Below are 19,050 nucleotides of genomic sequence, written 5' to 3'. Positions count from 1 at the left end.
TGGGTGTCCAGAGATGAACCCAGAACATGCGCAGGTAACCAGACAACAGGATGAGACTGAGGAGGCAAAGTTGCTGGCCACACCCACAAACGCTGACACCAGTGGAAAGTTGAATAACAGGTATCTGGAGAGGAAAGGATGAGCTACTAAATTGAACACAGTTCTGTTTGATCTAAATCATCCCAATAGCTTGCATAGATAATATTGTATGCCTGCTGTATTTCCATGAGTTGTTTTCAGATTTCAGTCATATCACAGCGTATATCAAAAACTATATGTCTAGGGAATGTATGACATGTATGATCATATCTGGATGTGTACATTTGCTTTGGAGGAGCCTGTGGGGGCACTAACCTGATGCCGTGTAGTGGGCATGTATGTAGAGGTGGGCTGAGTAGATCTGCACCCTGTGGGAGTGAATCTCGATGATAGCTCTATAGAAGGGAAGCACTGTCCAGGGGTAAAGCACATGACTGTAAGAACCCGTACATAAGATACATTGTCTTCAAAAACAATTTGCACCCTATCACTTTCAGCACATTTATATTGTGTTTTAGATTTAATTGTAAAATGGATACCATTGCCACTTTTGCCAAGGAATCTACACTGAATTACCCAGCTATTTTTTTTTTTTTTTTTGCAATTTCAGGATCTAAAACTGATACCAAATTGAAAAATACCACATTTGAAGTCAAATAGAATTGGTTGGACAAAGTTTACAAAGGCACACACCTGTATTTATCAGGTCCCAGAATTCACACTACATGTCAGGACAAGATCCAAGCAATGAAGTTCTAGGAACTCTCTGTGATACAACTGTGGTAAGCAGATCAGGGCAAAGGTAGAAAAGCATTTCTAAAGCTTTGAGTGTTCCCAGAAGCACAGTGGCCTCAACGATTGTGAAATGAAATAAGTTCATTCTTGGAATGAAAGAAGTTCATCTAGGAAGAGTCCCTCACTGCCTGTCTGTGTGTGTTGTATCTCTCTCTGTGGTGTATCTCTGTGTGTGTGTGTGTGTCGCTCCACCACGACTCTTTCTAGATGTCAGGGAGAGGCTATGCCACTCCTGGGTAAAAAGCTTATTACAGTCTGCTTGGAGTTGCCAAACAGCAGTTAAAGGACTGGACTGTCTCTGAGGTGTCCCAGCCAAAGCCCAGACTAAAAACCTTTAAGGCTGAAATGTGTTTTCACTTTGTCATTAGAGGTAATTGAGTGTAGAGTAATGGGGGAAAAAAGGGTCCATTTTATCCATACAACAAAAGTAAAATGTACTAAAAGTGAAGGGGTGTGAATAATTTCTGAGCCACAGTATATGTCACACACACCCTTTCTCTGTCTCTCTCATGTATTTCAGGTGACCAGTTGGATGAGAGGACACACTGGCACATCCTGTACTCACAGAGTTATCGACATAGTCCGAGTACAGGCTCCACCTCCACCAGCTGCCTCTGCTCCGCTGCTCCGCTCAGGTAGGCTGGCAGGAAGAGCAGGGTTCCCAGACTCCTCAGCAGGCCCGAACGGTAATGCAGCATGGTCTGGCCAGATGGCAGAAAGACGAGACATGGTGGGGGGTGATAGAGAGCAAAGCTACGTGTCATTTCCTTGCTGTTTATGTTCAAGCTAGTGTTATTATAGCATTCTGACATCTGGTCTATCTTGAGATATCTTAAAGGATCACGTGACAGCGTGTTAGCCTTAAGAGAGACAAGAGAAAGTCGTAGCATGCATATTCAGTTGCGTGGGGTGTCAGCGTGCGCAGAGGCATACTCACAAAGCAAGAGCTGGAGGCAGAGCGGGACTGGCTGGTCTGAGACAGAGAGGCAACAGTCACCTGGGGGGTGATTTCACTTACCACTGTAGGACTGTGAAACCTTAGTTACAGGTAACTGTGTGTCTGTGTGTCTGTCTTCGGAATGACAGTCCATTAATATTTTTTGTGTGCTTGTGTGTTTGGGTGAGAGAGACAAAGAGAGAGAGAGAGACAGAAAAGGACAGAGAATGAAATAAACATATATAGAGAGAGACAGAGAAAGAGAGAGACAGAGAGGCATGTTTAGACCACTTACTGAGCGTATCGAGGAGCTAACAGTCTGGCCGCCTCTGGAGTAAAAGGTCATGGAAACCATAAACATGCCTAGCTCCTGATTGGCTGGTGACTCTGGCATGTCCAGCTCAAGACAGATCCGATAGGGCAGGCCATATGTCATTACCTATGAGGGGGAGGGTTTGAGTCACGGATGGTTGGATGGATGGATGGAGACCAGTTGGGTGTAAGTGTGGAGGGGTGGGCACCTGGTGCTTGCCGTGCCTCAGGAGAGAGATGTTGGCGATGGGGAAGGAGCAGACGGAGCTAGAGGAGTCACAGCCCACCCTGTATGGGGTCAGCACTTATTAGGTACTATTAGTGTTTAGGTTAAAAGTATTGGGTAACAGTATATAATTGTTAACATCTGTAACACTGAGTTTGGGAGGTGTGTGTGTATGTGTGTGAAACAGAGTAAGAGATTAAAATAGATGGATCGAAAAAAATCAAAATTGTGCCACCCCCCCACCTGTGGAAGTAGTGCACAGGTGTGCTGTAGGTGGCCAGAGGCATGTAGGAGTAGTAAAATGTGCCGTAAAGGAAACTGGAGATCCACAGTAGCAGAGTCACGAAACACAGCATCACCCCCGCCTGTAACACCCTCTGACGTGTCTGCAGCATTGCCATGGCAACCCTGTCATGGAGCCACAGGAGTGCTAGTCCAATCGGGTCTTCTGTTTCACTTATGACTGGGTTGCCAGTTTCCTGATGACCGTCTCCATCCATGAGATTGTCTTCCTGGTCCATGTTCTGGAGTGTTTTGATGCGATCTGATCACAAGTTGGAAACTGTACCCAGGATCACATGCAGTTTGCTATGAACACACACATTGTAAAGTATCTGGGTTGGGAGATGTGACTTATCTAAGCTTTGGAGGGATTATGGGAAGGTTAGCTGGAAACACAGAGACTGCAATGACATGGCCCAGTCATTTGAAACCACTGAGACCAATCTCAGTCAAGTGTGAACACTGAACAGACTGCATCAGATGATGAAGAAAATCTTGTCTCAATGCAGACAGACAATCATGCTACTGTTACAACTGTCCGTTTGACAATTTACTATTGGTTAGAAGTATCTATTCTAATCAATAAGAACAAGGAAAGTTAAAGCTTACTGGTGTGATTTTCTATATAACTTGTCATGAAAGTCAAATAAATGATACACAAAATGTTACGACAACAATATTGCAAAAATCACATTTCGATCTAGCTTTGTCCTTGTGTGATGGTATGAAATTAAATTAAAGGTTAAAAAAGAAATAGATCCTTGCTTGAATATGTCAAACATGTAGGTTTACGCTGTACAAGCTCACCAAAACTCCCATTCACACTCACCTCAGTGACCTCAGGGCAGATCTAGAGAATTTACTTCATGTATCAAAAATATTTCCTTGGTGTGTTTCCCTCGCTGTGCCCTTGCACTTTCACAGTTTGTATCACAGTGTGGACAATACAATCTCATACACTTCTGTGACCTTACCAATAAGCTTTCCAATTGGCTTCTTTGAAAAACACTGTTTTGGATAGAAGCCTAGCCCTTCCCACACATTTAAAGCATACATAAGAACAGCTGCAGACCACTCTAAAAAGTTACATTATTGACAAAAGTGATATGTTTGTGGAGCTCATTTATTCACACAAATCAATTGGATTGTTATATTCTATAAACCTTTAAAGTTCTTGCTCCAGTTTAACATGACATTTTAGTCAGGACGAAGAGTATCCATATTTCACTGGAATCTAGACAGTGTTAGGAAATAGGGTGGATGTTGAAATACTTCAACTTCAGCACACAACTCCTTCAGTGTGCTTTCTTTGTTGTGAGAAATCCCACACCCCATACTCATTTATTATTCCATACTGTATTATTTTATTTTCAGCATATTCTATTTTGTACATCGTGAATGTACAGAAGTTATAGACATACTATATTAACAACATCGCCCTACATTTATTTATAGTTAGACCCAGCAGCACCACCACTGTATCTTGAACATACCCCCCGCAAGTACATTATTCGTAGCTCCTCCCACCTCATGCACAGTGTTGTGGCCTGGTTGTTTCTGGAAAACGGCAACATTGAATCCATTGTGTAGTCCTTTCAGCTTGGGAAGCTTTGGATGTTGTAACAACGTTGTATAGTCGAACAGGGGAGAGAAACATCCTGTTTTATAATCTAGCGTCCATTTTGCGCAGTTTTTATTCGTATCCATCGGCAGGTCACCATGGACGTTGGATTTCTCCGTTGTCCGGCAATCCTCTGCCTGACTCTGGCCTTAATGGGTTCGGTACTGGGCTCGGATGGGGATTTAGACAAACCATTAATCGGGGCGCCCGGTTCTGCAGTCCGTTTGTCAGACTCGGACCCAGGTCTAAAAAAGGCTCTCAAGTTTGCAGAGGAGCGTTATAACATGGGGTCTAATGCAATGCACGTTCGCAGAGTTAGTAAAATCCTCTCTGCCAGCAAACAGGTGAGAATATTATTGTGTGTTTATTAAATAGACAACGTAATAGAAAATGTCTACCACATCGTTTGCCAAAAACAATGCATTTTGAGAAATTAAGTAGGCTATATAACGCAAGGTTGTCGACAATGTACGTTTTGGGTTTTGTAGGCTACGTGTTTTGTGTTGTAAACAACCCAGGGAATTGTGCGGCTGCTCCGTTTAAATGGGCAATTTATGTCACATGGTCTTGTGCGTCTAACCTGCGTAAAACCGGTGCAGTCTGTTGATCAAGCAAAAACAATCTGTTAACGCATTTTAAAGATGTGAATAACTGAATAATTAAACAAATACATACACGAATGAATAAATACATGTACAAATGTGTAAATATATATTAATTAATAGGGTAAAATAATAGTAATATTACAGAATAAATAATAATAATAATAAATGTATTCTACATTCATTTTGTAACTTTTGTAGACTACCAGGTGAACTGATGAGTTTTGAAATAATTGTTGGCTCTCGTTGTAATATCAAGATGAAGATATTGAGTCCATTCCTTGGTACATCTTCTACCCTTTTGTATGTGTTATGATAGTGGTCTTATCGGTAAAAACAACCATACGTTCTTTATAAAATATAGTTTACCTGACTCTGAGCATAAGTATGTGCTAACTTTGAATGTGTCTATATTTCAGTTGGTGAAGGGAATTCGTTACACCATCACAGTGGAGCTGAGTAATACGCAGTGTAAGAAGTCTGCTGTGTTGAGGACCTGTGATTTCTACCCTGAGCTTCACAAACTGAAGGTGAAGTTACACAGAACCCTATACCTCCAATACTTATAAGTCTGCTGGTAAACTATGTCATCAAATTTAACTTCATTTGGACTGTGTGCTTGGACTATATCAATACATATTGTTCAACAGCTCTGCAAATGTGAACACTGGCCAACATTAATACAAAAAAGAGAAGCTTAGCGTCCTTTGTAAGATCTACAGTATTTGTGCATGGTACATTTAGTCATTTAGCAGACGCTCTTATCCAGAGCGATACATATGTTACATATGTTTGTGTTTGTTTTGATAATTAAACCACCTCCCTCTACTACACCCACAATTAGTCATGTGACTAAGACCTTGTGATTATTACTACCACCTCATGACTTGTATTTGACTCCCAGTTACCCTCTCTGTTGTACATCTGCTATCATACTGTTTGCTGTCTACTATGTGTCCCAGGGCTCAGACAAAATGTGATTATTATTGTCTCTTGAGGTTTAGAGAACTGTATTTTAAATAGATGAAGCTCAGTTGTACAATTTATATTGTTATCCATGGATCGTTCCGTGTAAATACAGTATACAAATATATTTGTGCAGTGTACAAATATAATTGAACAAACAACAAACAAAACTGTTTCTTTCATAATCACTCGTAGAACGGCATCTTTTTACAGCATCCGCCATACTCTCATATTCTTTTACTGCACAGTCAATAACTAATAACCTAATAACAATTAGGATTGTATAAGAAACATAAACATAGATTGTCCTCTAATGTTGAGCCTTGTGTCCCTACGGTCAGACGGAAGTGTGTGTGTTTGAGGTTTGGGACATTCCATGGCAGAGCACCTCCACCCTGCTCAAACAGAAATGCAAACCGGCAGGTCAGTGGAAAATTGGACATCCATCTCTGGAAACAAGGTCACAGTGACACTGTCAAAGGGCTTATTTATCTTTTTGGGATTGCATTGTGTATGACAGGCCTGTATTTACTGGACATAGGTTAAGTTACTTCATTGAGAGCATTTTTGGTCCAGTGTAGGATTAATCTGGGATTTCAACTTCCTGTCGTACTTTGACATATTATTTTATTTTTCATATAATTTTATTATTTTACTGTGTACTGTCAAATAACTGTTACGATTATGTTTATAAACATTGCTTCTTACAATGTTTGTCTGGTCTAGTGGAGTCCAAGGAGACCAACCAGGTAGACTTCCTACCTCTGGCCACCAGCAAGCCTGCAGAAGCCTCTGTGGAGCTCTTGGGCCAGTTCAAAGCCTTTGTGGTCAAATACAACCGCACCTACCGGAGCCAAGAGGGTGAGAGACAGAATAAGACTAAATGCATTATTATAGATAATATGTAAATTAATGATCACTTGTAAAAATTAAAGGCATTACTTTTATGACCATTGCTTTTGGCAACGATGCTGTCTTACAATGTTGTGTGTGATAGTGAGTTGATTTCATCAGAAGCTCAGGGCTGAGCCCGTTCTCACACAGGCTGACTTGAATCTACAATTTTCTCTTTGATTATTCTTCGTTTTTATGTGTCATTGCCTCCCTGACCCTGGGATGATGTCATGTGTCATTTTCAATGTGACCGTTGACTCCACAGAGGCTGATCGACGCCTGCGTATCTTCCACCAAAACCTCAAGACGGCAGAGAAGCTGCAGTCTCTGGACCAGGGCTCAGCAGAGTATGGGGTCACCAAGTTCAGCGACCTCACAGGTATGTGTATACAACATGACTAAACACACAATATCTCATATTTTGAAGTTGCTATTTGGTCAATTTTTGTGTTGTAAATATGAAAATCCTTTTTGTTCCTCACCTGTAATTGTGCCCCATTCTGTCTACCTCACTGTCTTTTCTCTCCCTGTCTGTCTCCATATCTCTCCCTCTATGATATTCCCTCTTTCCTGCTCTCCCCCTTTCTAAATCCAGAGGAGGAGTTTCGGTCTCTGTACCTGAATCCCCTCTTGAGCCAGTGGACCCTCCACAAACCAATGAAGCCAGCTGCTCGCCCTCATGGTCCCGCTCCTCCCAGCTGGGATTGGAGAGAGCATGGAGCAGTCAACCCTGTCAAGAACCAGGTAGGTGGCCTCACATGTGGCCCTTGGAAGAACATGAAAAAGCTGAGAACATGAAGCTAATAGTATGTGTGTGTGTGTGTGTGTTTCAGGGTATGTGTGGGTCCTGCTGGGCATTTTCAGTGATTGGTAACATTGAGGGTCAGTGGTTCATCAAGAGAGGAAGTCTGCTGTCACTCTCTGAACAAGGTCAAACATCTACCCATAGATCCAGCATTTACACAGCCATCCTTAACACTAACCTTTTGTAGCTGAGTTTTTCTAAAACACATTTGATTTATTGGTTGAATGATCTGTCATTTACAGAGCTGGTGGACTGTGATAGGCTGGACCAGGCGTGCAGGGGTGGGCTGCCATCAAATGCTTATGAGGCCATTGAGAAGCTGGGTGAGGACTGGTGGTGGTGAACCACTCTGGAAGGGATTTGCATGTCATCCTGACTCATACTATGATTTTATAACCTATCAGTCCTAAGTCAGTAAGTAAGTACATTTTATTTATATAGCACACTAACACAGCAAAGGCTGACCGAGGTGCCGAACAAAAGCACAAAAAATAATAATAATAAAGATACCATAAAATAGTAAAAACAAAATACAAACAGTCAATAACAGTAAAATAAGTAACATCACAACTCAAGAGGTAGTGGGAAACGCAAGTGCATATAAGTGTGTTTCAAGTCCTAAGTATTCAATATTGTAAAATGTAATTATTGTCTGTTCCCTGGTTGTTGTCTCTAGGAGGCCTGGAAACAGAGACAGACTACAACTACACAGGGAAGAAGCAGAGCTGTGACTTCACCACGGGCAAGGTGGCCGCCTACATCAACAGCTCTGTGGAGCTTTCCAAGGATGAGAATGGTGAGTGGGAGGAGATGGAGAACTGGAGAGGAAAGGGGGGGGGAGAGAAGGGTCAAGAAGGAATAGAAACATGGATGGAAACATGGATGCGTTGGTTGATGTAAGTTGGGGGGTCAGATGGCTGAGTGGTTAGGGAATCGGGCTATCAATCAGAAGGTTGCCGGATAGATTCCTGGCTGTGCAAAATGATGTTGTGTCTTTGGGCAAGGCACTTCACCCTACTTGCCTCGGGGAGAATGTCCCTGTACTTACTGTATGTCGCTCTGGATAAGAGCGTCTGCTAAATGACTAAATGTAAGTTGTATGCTTTTAAGGATTGGTCTTGATTATCATCTCTTTTCCGATATAGAAATTGCTGCTTGGCTGGCTGAAAATGGACCTGTCTCTGTGGCCCTAAACGCTTTCGCCATGCAGGTAACAGATGCAACACTACTGCTGTATGCTTCACTGTCCTCATGTTGACATTCAAGTGTGTGATGCAAACAGTGGTGTTTGTGTTGACATGTGCTTATGTACTTGAGAAGTTTCTAATATATTGTCTGACTCGAATCTCCATCCCTCCAATCCCAGTTCTACAGAAAGGGTGTGTCTCACCCTTTAAAGATCTTCTGCAACCCCTGGATGATCGACCATGCAGTGCTGCTAGTGGGATACGGAGAACGTAAGACTAACCATACATTTAAGTTTGACACACTGCCTTGTGTTCAGTTGTTAAAAAAATAATGTTGTTTTTGCTTTCCTGCTCCCTTAGGTAATGGCACTCCATTCTGGGCCATCAAGAACAGCTGGGGAGAGGACTATGGAGAACAGGTGATAGGAAGATTGTATTTTCTAAATGTCTGCCACAACATGTTTAGGATGGGTCATGTCATGTGACAGTGTGTAGAAATTAGTGTTGTCACACACGTTGGTATTGAGATCCTGTTTTGTTGTTTATGCAGGGTTACTACTATCTGTACAAAGGATTCAAACTCTGTGGTATCAACAAGATGTGCTCTTCGGCTGTGGTCAACTAGAAACTAAAGGAGTTACACCCACACACATTCATGCCATCCAAATTATGTTTTGACTTCCATCCATATTTCTCTCATACACAAATTAAAGAAAGAAAAAAAAATGAACAAGAAAACTCCTCCGGCTTCTAACCCTTCTCACCTCCCCACCCAGATATGTACTCTAGTAAGAGTCAGGCTGAATCTGGCACTGTCCTGTTGATCCTGTCTTAACAAGGATGGCTGAATTTCGTTCCACTCACCTCACATCTAATCTTTAACATAAAATCTTCATTATGTAGTAATTTAATATTTAATATGAATTAAGATTACATTTTGGTTTGTTTGTAAATTGATTTTATTGAATAGTATTGAGGAAGAATGTCATAACTTTTAGGAAAATCATTTCCATGATCTACCTTTAAAGTAAACTGATCAAGCATTAGCGTGGAGATGATGGTAGACACTATGCTTAGATAGGGCCTACCTGTCATGTCATGAGTGTCCCTAGCTGTTGCTGCTGTTCATGCTGATGCTGTGGAATTATCTGGAATAGCTGGATTACTAATGTTTATACATCTGTGCAAGATTTCTTTGTTCCTTTCCCTTAATGTTATGTGCAATACCGTTTCAATTCTTTCCCTGTGGTAACTGGTAAACATGAAATAGTAAATAAGGATTGCATGGATTGGAATTGATGAAGTATGAAACATGTATGAATTGTTATTGCAGTGCATACGATCAAATAAAAGTTTAATAAAATGACTTATTTATTCACCGTATCGTGCCATTTTTCAAGGCCGCCTTTAACAAGGCAGTTCTTGAACGTAACACGAACACCAAACGGACTACACCTCCCATAAAGCCAAAATTACGTCATTAATGTCCGACAGCAGCAACATGCATGTCTTGTTTGCATAAAAATAATCTAAACGTGATTTTTGAAATTCAACTTGATTTAAGAATCCACAGAATCCTCCGTCAAAGAAACTAAACGATTATTTTTCAACTTTCAAGGTATCTTTGGGAGTGCTTTACCATCCATTCAAATAATTTGCGTGGTGACGTTCTGTGTTAGCTTGCTAGCTAGGCAGTACGTAGTAGAATGCATGTTAGCTAACGACGTAGCAAAAATGTTAGCTTCAATGCTACATGCTCTTTTTATGTGTCATATTAACAGAATTGAATAAATGTAGGTTATTTTAATGAGCCAACATGATCGTCACAGACGCCAACTAGTCAGCTCAATCGTTTTTTAACCCCCCTCCATGTGGAATAGGTACCTAACTACCTAGCTAACTTCTTATTCCAACGTTTTTGTACTCCTCTTTTCAGCTGGCGAAGCATACCAAGTCGAACACTCAGCTATGTCTCAAGCTACCAAACGCAAACACGTCGTCAAAGAGGTTCTAGGAGATTTTGTCACTCCAGCTGATAACCAACAGATTGTAAAGGTAAGTGTGCAGTCAAAACTCTCAGGTGGGGTGTGGTATTTCCCCACATAGAATTTGTTTTTTGTCCCCCTCACCTTTCAAAACTGTCACGGTACGTCATCGGGGAAGGAACAAGTGGAACCAAAAATACAGAAGACAATGTGACTTGACAGGGCATCAGACAAACTAACCTCAACCCCACCTCACTGAAGCACCCCACCCACTTTTTAATCCCCACTTGCTCACAGTTGCCCTCCTAGTTTGGCCTGTAAATCATGTCTGGTTGCATTCTGAAACATTCTTCAGGTTATGGGAAGCCGTGGAAACAACCTGCACGAGGCTGTCACAGCCCAAGGCGAGAACTTTCTTGTTAGCATGCCTACCAAGTTCCGTAAAAACCTCTGGATCAAGAGAGGTAATCTCGTTACATCCTACTACATGGTTGCACAGTCTGGTCAACATTAAAACCAACGCCCCAGTACAATCTCAATTAAAAGCACATTGATGACATGCCCAGTTCTGCATGGCTGCTCAATCTGTATATGGCTCTCCATAGGTGATTATGTGATTGTGGATCCCATAGAAGAGGGAGAGAAGGTGAAGGCTGAGATCAGCTTCATACTCTACAGGGACAACATTCAGCATCTTCAGAAACAGCAGCTGTGGTGAGTAACACACACCAGGACATTCAGATTCACACCACAGGAACACCACATTTTTATCCCTGTATTTCTACTTGCTCATTGTGGTAACGTGGATCGTACCATTTTCTAGGCCAGAGGGGTTCACAGTAGAGACGTCGACAGAGGAGAGGAAAGAAGGACAGCAGCGGAAGGAGGAGGTTACAGGAGAAGAGGAGGGTAGTGGTCATGGCAGCGAGTCTGATGATGATGAGAGCGATCTCTTTGTCAACACCAACCGCTGCACTTACCAGTACAGCGAGAGCGAGGATGAGACTGAGGAGGAGGAGGATGGGAAGGATGAAAAGGACAGACCAGAACAGCTCGTACTGGGAATTTGAAAAGTGACTTATACACTTTTGTGGACCAACACAGACATGAACACCAATGATCTCAGACCTCCTGCTGCCTTATGGATGTAGTTAGACATGCTATCACTGAAACGTCTGATTTCTCCAAACCATTGAATCCAGGAAATCATTCACAGTTCTGTCGTATTTATCCGGTTATTTAAAGAAACGTAAATGGCCTGTTAGATATGTTGTTTGTAATCTGGTATGAGAACTGAATCCTATTGACATGCCTCTACTATGAAAAACAAATGTGAATCTTCTGACCCATGTAAGACAGAAGAATTACTGTCCCTACTCTGACCTTAAGTACATTTTGTGGAAAAGGTCAGTTTCAGACATTCCTGATTGAGTAACTGAGGATTTTTGTTATGTGTACATACTGTGTAATAAATTAATTTTTAAGGTCTTTAAATGAGTCATAAAAGTTTTCCTGTTGAGACTGCCACAATGATTGTGGGGATATGATGTTACAGAACACAAGCTCACTAGCATGACTTTCTGTTAACCTTTCTTAGTAGTTTATATAGGATGTTCACATTAAGGACTAAAGTATACATATTTATCTTGGTGTTTATAATGAATCAGTTCATGATGAATACATTAACATTAGAGTTCCAATGAAGAGCAAGTAGATATTAAAGTTTAAATGTTTTATTTGAATATACTTTCTTGGATGATCAAATAAAGTTGTGAAATTGGTCCCCGTGCATGTAAATTGAGAATGAAACTCCTCAGAATAACCCGAACGACCAGAAACCGAAACCCATTGTAAAAAAGCTAGATAAATAAAGAGTTGAGGTAAAAAGGCCCAAAGGCCATTACAAATACTTACACATAATGCAGATAATGATAGTGGTGATATTAAGCATCATAAATACATGGATCATATATTATTATTAACATTTAGTCATTAAACAGACGCTCTTATCCAGAGCCCCCCCCCCGAGGCAAGTAGGGTTAAATGCCTTGCCCAAGGACACAACTTCATTTTTCACGGCCAGGAATCGAACCGTCAACCTTTTGATTAGTAGCCCGATTCCCTAACCGCTCAGCCATCTGACACATTATGGAATGTCTAAATGTGAAATGGTGTCCTGTTTAATATTTTATGGCAGATCCCTTTGTAAACCCTTTCCCAACACTCTCCTCCACTCTCAGTGTGGCGTTGATGCACTGAGACTTTGTCGCCATGAGATCCATCCAAATCTGTGTTATCTGGGCTGGGTTTCGCTTATGGACAACGAGGATGGAATGGTACCTGCATGGTTGCTCCGCTTCCTTTTTGAAAAAGTCAAAAGTGAGGAATGCAGGGTGGTGGATGGGACTGACGCCAAGCCTCTGAAGGCACATGCCCACGTAAACGTCATCTATTGGGAAGAGGTGGACTCTGCGGGACACCTGGTTCAGACGCCTGGCCAGGAAGCTAGAGTAGACTACACCTCCCCCACCGGCATATGCAGGGTACAAACCCTTATAGAGGCTGCCTGGAATGAAGTACTTTACAGATTCATCCCTGATAGGGTTGGCTGCACCAATGACGTCCCCCACCATTAAGCTCCTCAGGCCCCTGGTCCCTCTTGCCTGGCTCATTTGCTCCTGAAGGTAGTCCAGCAAGGCTGGCGTTTGAACCAAAACGTCATCGTCCCCTTTGAAAACAAACCGAGTGCGAGGACAGAAGTGGGAGAACCAGTCCCAGAAAAGCACATCTTTCAGAGTGAGGTTGAAGAAGGAGTCGTGGAAGCCCCACTGGAGGATGTCCTGGTACTGCTGGCTTTCCAGCTCTAACAGTGGCAACACATTCAATGCTGTCTTTGCCTGATTTTTCCCCAGTAGAAACACCCGCTGGACTAACCCACCCCGCCCCCGCTTCCCCAACACCCAGCCCGTCTGGCCCCACGTTTGCCGGATGGCCTGGCGATTAGCAAAGTTTTCTTCCTGTGATTTGATGGCCAGTAAGAGAAGAGGGGCCTGCGGATTGCCCTCTGCCCTTCTCCCTTTTTCACAGCTCCTGGCAGGCTCTCTGAGGACAGGGTACTCCCTCTGGTGCATGTAACGCACAAAATCTCTCAAGTGGCTCGGCAGCTTTTCAAAATCGGCCATTTGAGACTCTGGAGAGGACACTATGCTCAATGAGAAGCGGGACCTCTCTGATGTGTCTTTTACGATGCTGCTGTTCCTGGCTCCCACGGTGGAGTGGGACCTCAGGATGGGGTTGTACTGGCGGTCATTGAGCCGCTGGAGCTGATTCCAGAGAGCATCCTTGTTTGGCTGGAGGGCCCAAAAAGTATTGGTGGGTATAGGGGCATTGCCATCATTTCTAAAGCTACCAGGGGCAATAAAGTGGGTATCCAATGCGCCTGAGATGGTGCTGGTGGTGGAGGTCATGTTGAACCACACCATCACAGCAATGTAGGTAATCAGCAATGCCAGCAAGATGCAGGGCATACACAGGCACAGGAGCACCCGACGCCACCGACAATAGCAATACGCCATTCAGCTAGAGGAGGGGATAGAGGAAGAGTTCAAATTACATAAGTGGATCTGATTATGTGTGCCTTGTCATACTGAATGGTCTGGTTAATATTACAGTGTATTCTCTAGATTCAGGTGACACAATATGTAAGCAGGTATCAAAATAGTTCAAATAACAACTACATTTGGATAACTTATTAAAACCATGCGTACATATCGGAGTACTGCACAGCTGGAAAGCTTACCCCAGAAAGTCTATTTATACAATTACAAGACCGTACAGGTGAATGTTTTCCCCCTTGTCCCTAGAAGCAATATTCCACAGCCACACCAATGCTAACCCACACCTTACACCCACAGAGCAATTATCTCCTACATTAGGCTACCTGACAAGCCTGTGTCTAGTAAACTGGTTCATTGTGTTTTTGGAGGGGGGGAATAACTTTTGTCACTAATATGTTTTGATATTTTAAAAGTGTAATGTTGATCATTTCTGAAATCATCTAATATAACATTTGAAATTCAGACAACGGTTCAAAGTATAATTCACTAAAATGTGACTTACCTTTTAAAAGGAACGTTTATCTATTTTCCAAAGGACAGTAGTCAGCGTTTTCCTCTGCACAATAATGTCACAGGAGACTAGTCATATTCATTATCTTAATTTAGTTTTTAAATGATTAAATAATCCAAATCAACACCAAGTAAGGAGTCAACGTGTCCGATTTCTTGACTCCTGATTGCTGAAGGTGCGTTTAGATGTATCTCTGTCACAAGTTTGAATAGCAGGACAGCGTTTGTAAGAAGCCAAAGAGATAATTTGAATGCGGACGAACTACATCCAGACTGAAACTCATATTATGATCTCTTCCTGATTAGTCCGTATAGTATAGCCTACCTATTCAGAAGCTGTTAACATTTTAGTCAGAACGTTACGTTCTCAAGTCGCCCATGATGATTGGCTGAACGCATTGCAAAATGAAAAGTTTTACATTGATAACATGTGACATTTTACATAGATAATCTAGTCAAATTCCCCAATCCTCTCAGTTCCGCTCTATCTTCAATATTATTTTATGCCAAATTTATTTATTTAATGGAGTACGAGCTCGACTGATAGTCTAACTTTTCTCGCCCGAGCCGAATAAGGAGTTTTGTACTTTAAACGAACGAACTCTCTGCTGCCACTTTGATTAGCCTATCAACTAATTCTCTCAAATGTTAGAAACACTTTGTTTGGGTTTGGTTAGCTACTGTTGCTGGTGTATGGGTGTATGCGAAATGGCAAGCATTGTCTGAGATGTCAGTAGCCCTACATTGATTACTGCAGCGTCTAGTCTGCTGTAAAACGTAACCAAGCAAGTCTTTACATACCCCTTAGCTAACGTTTAAACGTATTGTCTGCATATGCTCTTAAAATAGCTTACCTTTCACAGGTAAGCTATAGTGTAACAATTTTTTTTCTGCAGAAAAAAAATTGTGACTATTGAAATAACAAACAACATTCATTGCCTATTGATCCTAAGGAAAACTCGTTACTCCCTTAAAAGCTGTCGAACCTATTGACTAACATATTTATATCCTCACTCCCCCTAAAATATTTATTTATTTAGACTTTTAAATATTCCTGTCTGAGGCTTGTGTGTACCGGACTGTTCATACGGGATAAAGACTGAAGAACGTGAGCTCTAATTAACTTTCACACAGAAATACTAATGTCTAAACTCTTTTTCTCCCCTGTCTGAGGCAGAGATCTCTGACCTCATTCTCTCTCATCGCCCCACCTCCTGTCCCCTTGATCCTATCCCCTCCCCTCTCTTTCAAACCATCTCCCCCTCCATCATAACTTTTCTTCTCCATGTCCTAAACTCCTCTCTTACCTCTGGCACCTTCCCCTCTGCCTTCAAACAGGCTAGAGTTACCCCTCTACTCAAAAAACCCTCCCTTAACCCTGCCGTCCTCCAGAACTACAGACCGGTATCACTGTTACCCTTCCTTTCAAAAACAATTGAACGTGCTGTATCTAACCAACTGTCTAACTTTCTCTCTCAGAACAACCTGCTTGACCCCAACCAATCGGGCTTCAAGACTGGCCACTCCACAGAGACTGCCCTCCTTTCAGTCACCACTGCCCTCCAGTCTGCCAGAGCGGCTTCCAGGTCATCCGTCATCATTCTGCTGGACCTTTCTGCAGCGTTTGATACGGTTAACCACCAGATCCTGCTCGCCAGACTTTCTGAGATGGGCATCACTGGCACTGCACTCCAGTGGATCTCATCCTACCTGTCGGGAAGATCCTACCAGGTTTCCTGGGGAGGCAAACTGTCTCCACTGGTGTCCCACAGGGCTCCGTCCTTGGACCCCTCCTCTTCTCTCTGTACACCACCTCACTTGGACCAATCATCACCTCCCATGGCTTCTCCTACCACTGCTACGCTGACGACACGCAGCTGTACCTGTCGTTCCCCCCGACCGATCCGGGGATCTCAGCTAGGATTGAGGCCTGCCTCACAGACATCTCCGCCTGGATGACCGAGCACCACCTCCAGCTGAACCTCGCCAAAACAGAACTTCTCATCATCCCGGCTAAACCCTCCATCTCCCACGATCTCTCAATCACCCTGGGATCTGCGACGGTGACCCCTTCATCCTCTGCCAGGAACCTTGGGGTTACCATGGACGACGAGCTCTCCCTCACGGCCCACATTGCTGCGGTCTCCCGGTCGTGTAGATTCACCCTCTACAACATCCGGAAGATCAGGAGATACCTGTCTGAGCACTCCACCCAGCTGCTAGTCCAAGCACTTGTCCTCTCCAAGTTGGACTATTGCAACTCGCTGCTCTCTGGTCTCCCTGCATGTGCAACCCGCCCTCTTCAGAGGATTCAGAACGCAGCGGCCCGCCTGGTCTACAATCTACCCAGACGCTCCCATGTTACCCCGCTCCTCATCTCTCTCCACTGGCTACCTATCATGGCCCGTATCAGATTCAAGACCCTGGTATTGACCTTCCGAGCAGTGAACGGGACTGCACCCGTTTACATCAAGTCTCTCCTGCAGCCTTACACCCCCACCCGTCACCTACGGTCTTCCTCAGACAACCGCCTGGTGGTCCCACCTCTCAAGACCGCCCGGTCCCAACACAAGCTCTTCTCCTGTCTGCCCTCCCAGTGGTGGAATCAACTCCCCACCTCCATCAGAGACACTGACTGTCTCTCCACCTTCAAGAAAAGGCTCAAGACGCACTTGTTCCGGGAGTACAACGGTACTTAGGAATGGTTCGCTTGACCCGATGTTAGTTTCCTCAAGGATCACAATGACTCTTGCTCAGAGACTTGTTGCTCTTGTGGTTAGTGGTAACTGATTTAAAAATTTTATACTCGCTGTGATATATTGTTTTTATTATTGTTGCTTGTTTTTTTTCACAGGTACACTTGCACTTATAGCAGTTCATGTTGTTTAATTGTAACTTGTTTAACTACATGCTCTTATGGTTCTTCCCTTTGGCACTTACTTTGGTTGTTCACAATGTGTGCTTCATGTTTTGGCTACTCGCAATGTTTTGTGGCTATCTTGTTGTTATGATCAGTGACCTATGCACTTTGTAAAGCTCTCTCTTGGAAGTCGCTTTGGATAAAAGCGTCTGCTAAATGAATAAATGTAAATGTAAATACGAATAGGCCTACAGTGAACAGTCAATGTATAAATGGTGGGGCTAAACATTCCGTTTCATATTGAACTCACTGCATCCATAATTGGGAATATAAAGGCTCACTAATTACACAAGTTCTGTCGAGTAGTCCCTGATCACAAATATGTCAGAAAGGCACTCCACATTCCAAGACAATGAGATAACAAGAATTTATGTTCAACATCGCTTGCATTCCGTTTCTTTTCTGCATAAATAAACAGAAAAAACGGAATAATGACGCCACCTTGTGGCTATTTCTGCATATTTTATTTTGCCCAATTCAAACCAACCAGAAACTGTCTAAACCACTAGAAACGGTGTAAACCTGCCACGATCTTGCCCTTGAGATATAGATCTTGTGCCGTCACAGCAAAAAGAACACTGACTGCTGTGAACAGTCATCAACAATTATGAGGTTTTGTGACAGAGAGGACAACACCATTTCAAAATGGTAGGAATAAAGTTTTATTTTCATATGAAGAGGTGGTTTGGATTTTTCTTCTTTTACAAGTAGTATGGTTGATAAAACTTGCAAAAAACGTCTAGCATATTCCAAGAATGTAAATGAGAAAAAGGGGAATTATTGCTGAATGTTAAATGAAGACACTTTTCACCGAGTGGAAAAACAATTTGCTTGCTGCTTTTTTTCCATGCACCCAACTACCTGGACCACTAGGACATGCAGGGGTGGGGTTGAGAGGAGAGGGGGGAGGTAGGGAGAGGATAATGGGGGTGAGAGGAGAGGCAAGAGGTAGAAAAAACAAGGATGATTGCTGGACAAACACACACATGGCAGAAATTCCAACTTGCGTGTGTGTGTGTTGTGTGTGCACATGGGTGAATACTGTGTATGTGTAGTGTGTAGGGTCACAGTATGTCATGTACAGTGTGTAGGGTCAGAGTATGTCATGTACAGTGTGTAGGATCAGAGTATGTCATGTACAGTGTGTAGGGTCAGAGTATGTCATGTACAGTGTGTAGGGTCAGAGTATGTCATGTACAGTGTGTAGGGTCAGAGTATGTCATGTACAGTGGGGGAGAGTGGGGATTTGTTTTTCTGCATGTCCAATTAGATTGTGTGTGTTTGACGGGAAAGGTAGAAATGAGTTCAAGGAAAGGAAAGAAAGAGTGAGAGAAAGAGAGAGAGAGAGTGTG

The 19,050-nt window shown here is 42.8% G+C and overlaps 3 protein-coding genes across 5 annotated transcripts; 1 reads left to right on the top strand and 2 right to left on the bottom strand.

Moving 5' to 3' along the window:
- Positions 1-6: 6 nt before the first annotated feature.
- LOC134032382 (seipin-like) lies at positions 7-3,568 on the bottom strand. Of its 3 annotated transcripts, none has more exons than XM_062476339.1 (7): positions 3,421-3,568; positions 2,553-2,871; positions 2,293-2,371; positions 2,067-2,210; positions 1,772-1,807; positions 1,400-1,535; positions 7-450 (listed from the first exon to the last, which is right to left on the bottom strand). In XM_062476339.1, the coding sequence occupies exons 2-6, from the start codon at positions 2,828-2,830 to the stop codon at positions 1,404-1,406; spliced, it is 669 nt and encodes a 222-aa protein (XP_062332323.1). In that variant the 5' UTR covers positions 2,831-2,871; positions 3,421-3,568; the 3' UTR covers positions 7-450; positions 1,400-1,403. The 3 variants fall into 3 exon arrangements, with proteins under 3 accessions (XP_062332323.1, XP_062332324.1, XP_062332325.1); XM_062476340.1 differs by having other exon boundaries at positions 2,553-2,853; positions 3,421-3,561; XM_062476341.1 differs by lacking the exon at positions 1,772-1,807 and having other exon boundaries at positions 168-450.
- Positions 3,569-4,120: 552 nt separating this feature from the next.
- On the top strand, positions 4,121-12,145 carry eif1ad (eukaryotic translation initiation factor 1A domain containing). Its single transcript, XM_062476925.1, has 19 exons — positions 4,121-4,556; positions 5,234-5,344; positions 6,122-6,203; positions 6,507-6,641; positions 6,940-7,053; positions 7,270-7,418; positions 7,508-7,604; positions 7,722-7,802; positions 8,156-8,275; positions 8,625-8,689; positions 8,846-8,936; positions 9,027-9,085; positions 9,217-9,289; positions 9,443-9,454; positions 10,231-10,284; positions 10,603-10,721; positions 11,007-11,115; positions 11,257-11,365; positions 11,475-12,145. Exons 1-19 carry the CDS (start codon positions 4,311-4,313, stop codon positions 11,719-11,721), a joined length of 2,073 nt encoding a protein of 690 aa, XP_062332909.1. The 5' UTR covers positions 4,121-4,310; the 3' UTR covers positions 11,722-12,145.
- A 181-nt stretch (positions 12,146-12,326) lies between these two features.
- Positions 12,327-15,122, bottom strand: si:dkey-160o24.3 (N-acetyllactosaminide beta-1,3-N-acetylglucosaminyltransferase 2). Its single transcript, XM_062476048.1, has 2 exons — positions 14,771-15,122; positions 12,327-14,230 (listed from the first exon to the last, which is right to left on the bottom strand). Exon 2 carries the CDS (start codon positions 14,224-14,226, stop codon positions 12,832-12,834), a length of 1,395 nt encoding a protein of 464 aa, XP_062332032.1. The 5' UTR covers positions 14,227-14,230; positions 14,771-15,122; the 3' UTR covers positions 12,327-12,831.
- Positions 15,123-19,050: the final 3,928 nt, after the last annotated feature.

This window comes from Osmerus eperlanus, chromosome 13 (assembly GCF_963692335.1).
Source record: "Osmerus eperlanus chromosome 13, fOsmEpe2.1, whole genome shotgun sequence".
Taxonomy (NCBI): domain Eukaryota; kingdom Metazoa; phylum Chordata; class Actinopteri; order Osmeriformes; family Osmeridae; genus Osmerus; species Osmerus eperlanus.
The sequence above is the reverse complement of the archived record's forward strand: the minus strand, read 5'-3'. Positions and strand labels throughout refer to the sequence as shown.

What these genes read in the sequence shown, in the direction of transcription:
- LOC134032382 (XM_062476339.1), bottom strand. Translation starts at nt 2,830, where the DNA reads ATGGACCAGGAAGACAATCTCATGGATGGAGACGGTCATCAGGAAACT. An exon ending in CCTGTGCACTACTTCCACAG is followed by an intron (nt 2,372 to 2,552) that starts GTGGGGGGGTGG and finishes GACCCCATACAG; the next exon opens with GGTGGGCTGTGACTCCTCTA. An exon ending in TGAGGCACGGCAAGCACCAG is followed by an intron (nt 2,211 to 2,292) that starts GTGCCCACCCCT and finishes TCCCCCTCATAG; the next exon opens with GTAATGACATATGGCCTGCC.
- si:dkey-160o24.3 (XM_062476048.1), bottom strand. Translation starts at nt 14,226, where the DNA reads ATGGCGTATTGCTATTGTCGGTGGCGTCGGGTGCTCCTGTGCCTGTGT.
- eif1ad (XM_062476925.1), top strand. Translation starts at nt 4,311, where the DNA reads ATGGACGTTGGATTTCTCCGTTGTCCGGCAATCCTCTGCCTGACTCTG. An exon ending in TAAACGCTTTCGCCATGCAG is followed by an intron (nt 8,690 to 8,845) that starts GTAACAGATGCA and finishes CTCCAATCCCAG; the next exon opens with TTCTACAGAAAGGGTGTGTC. An exon ending in ATAACCAACAGATTGTAAAG is followed by an intron (nt 10,722 to 11,006) that starts GTAAGTGTGCAG and finishes AACATTCTTCAG; the next exon opens with GTTATGGGAAGCCGTGGAAA.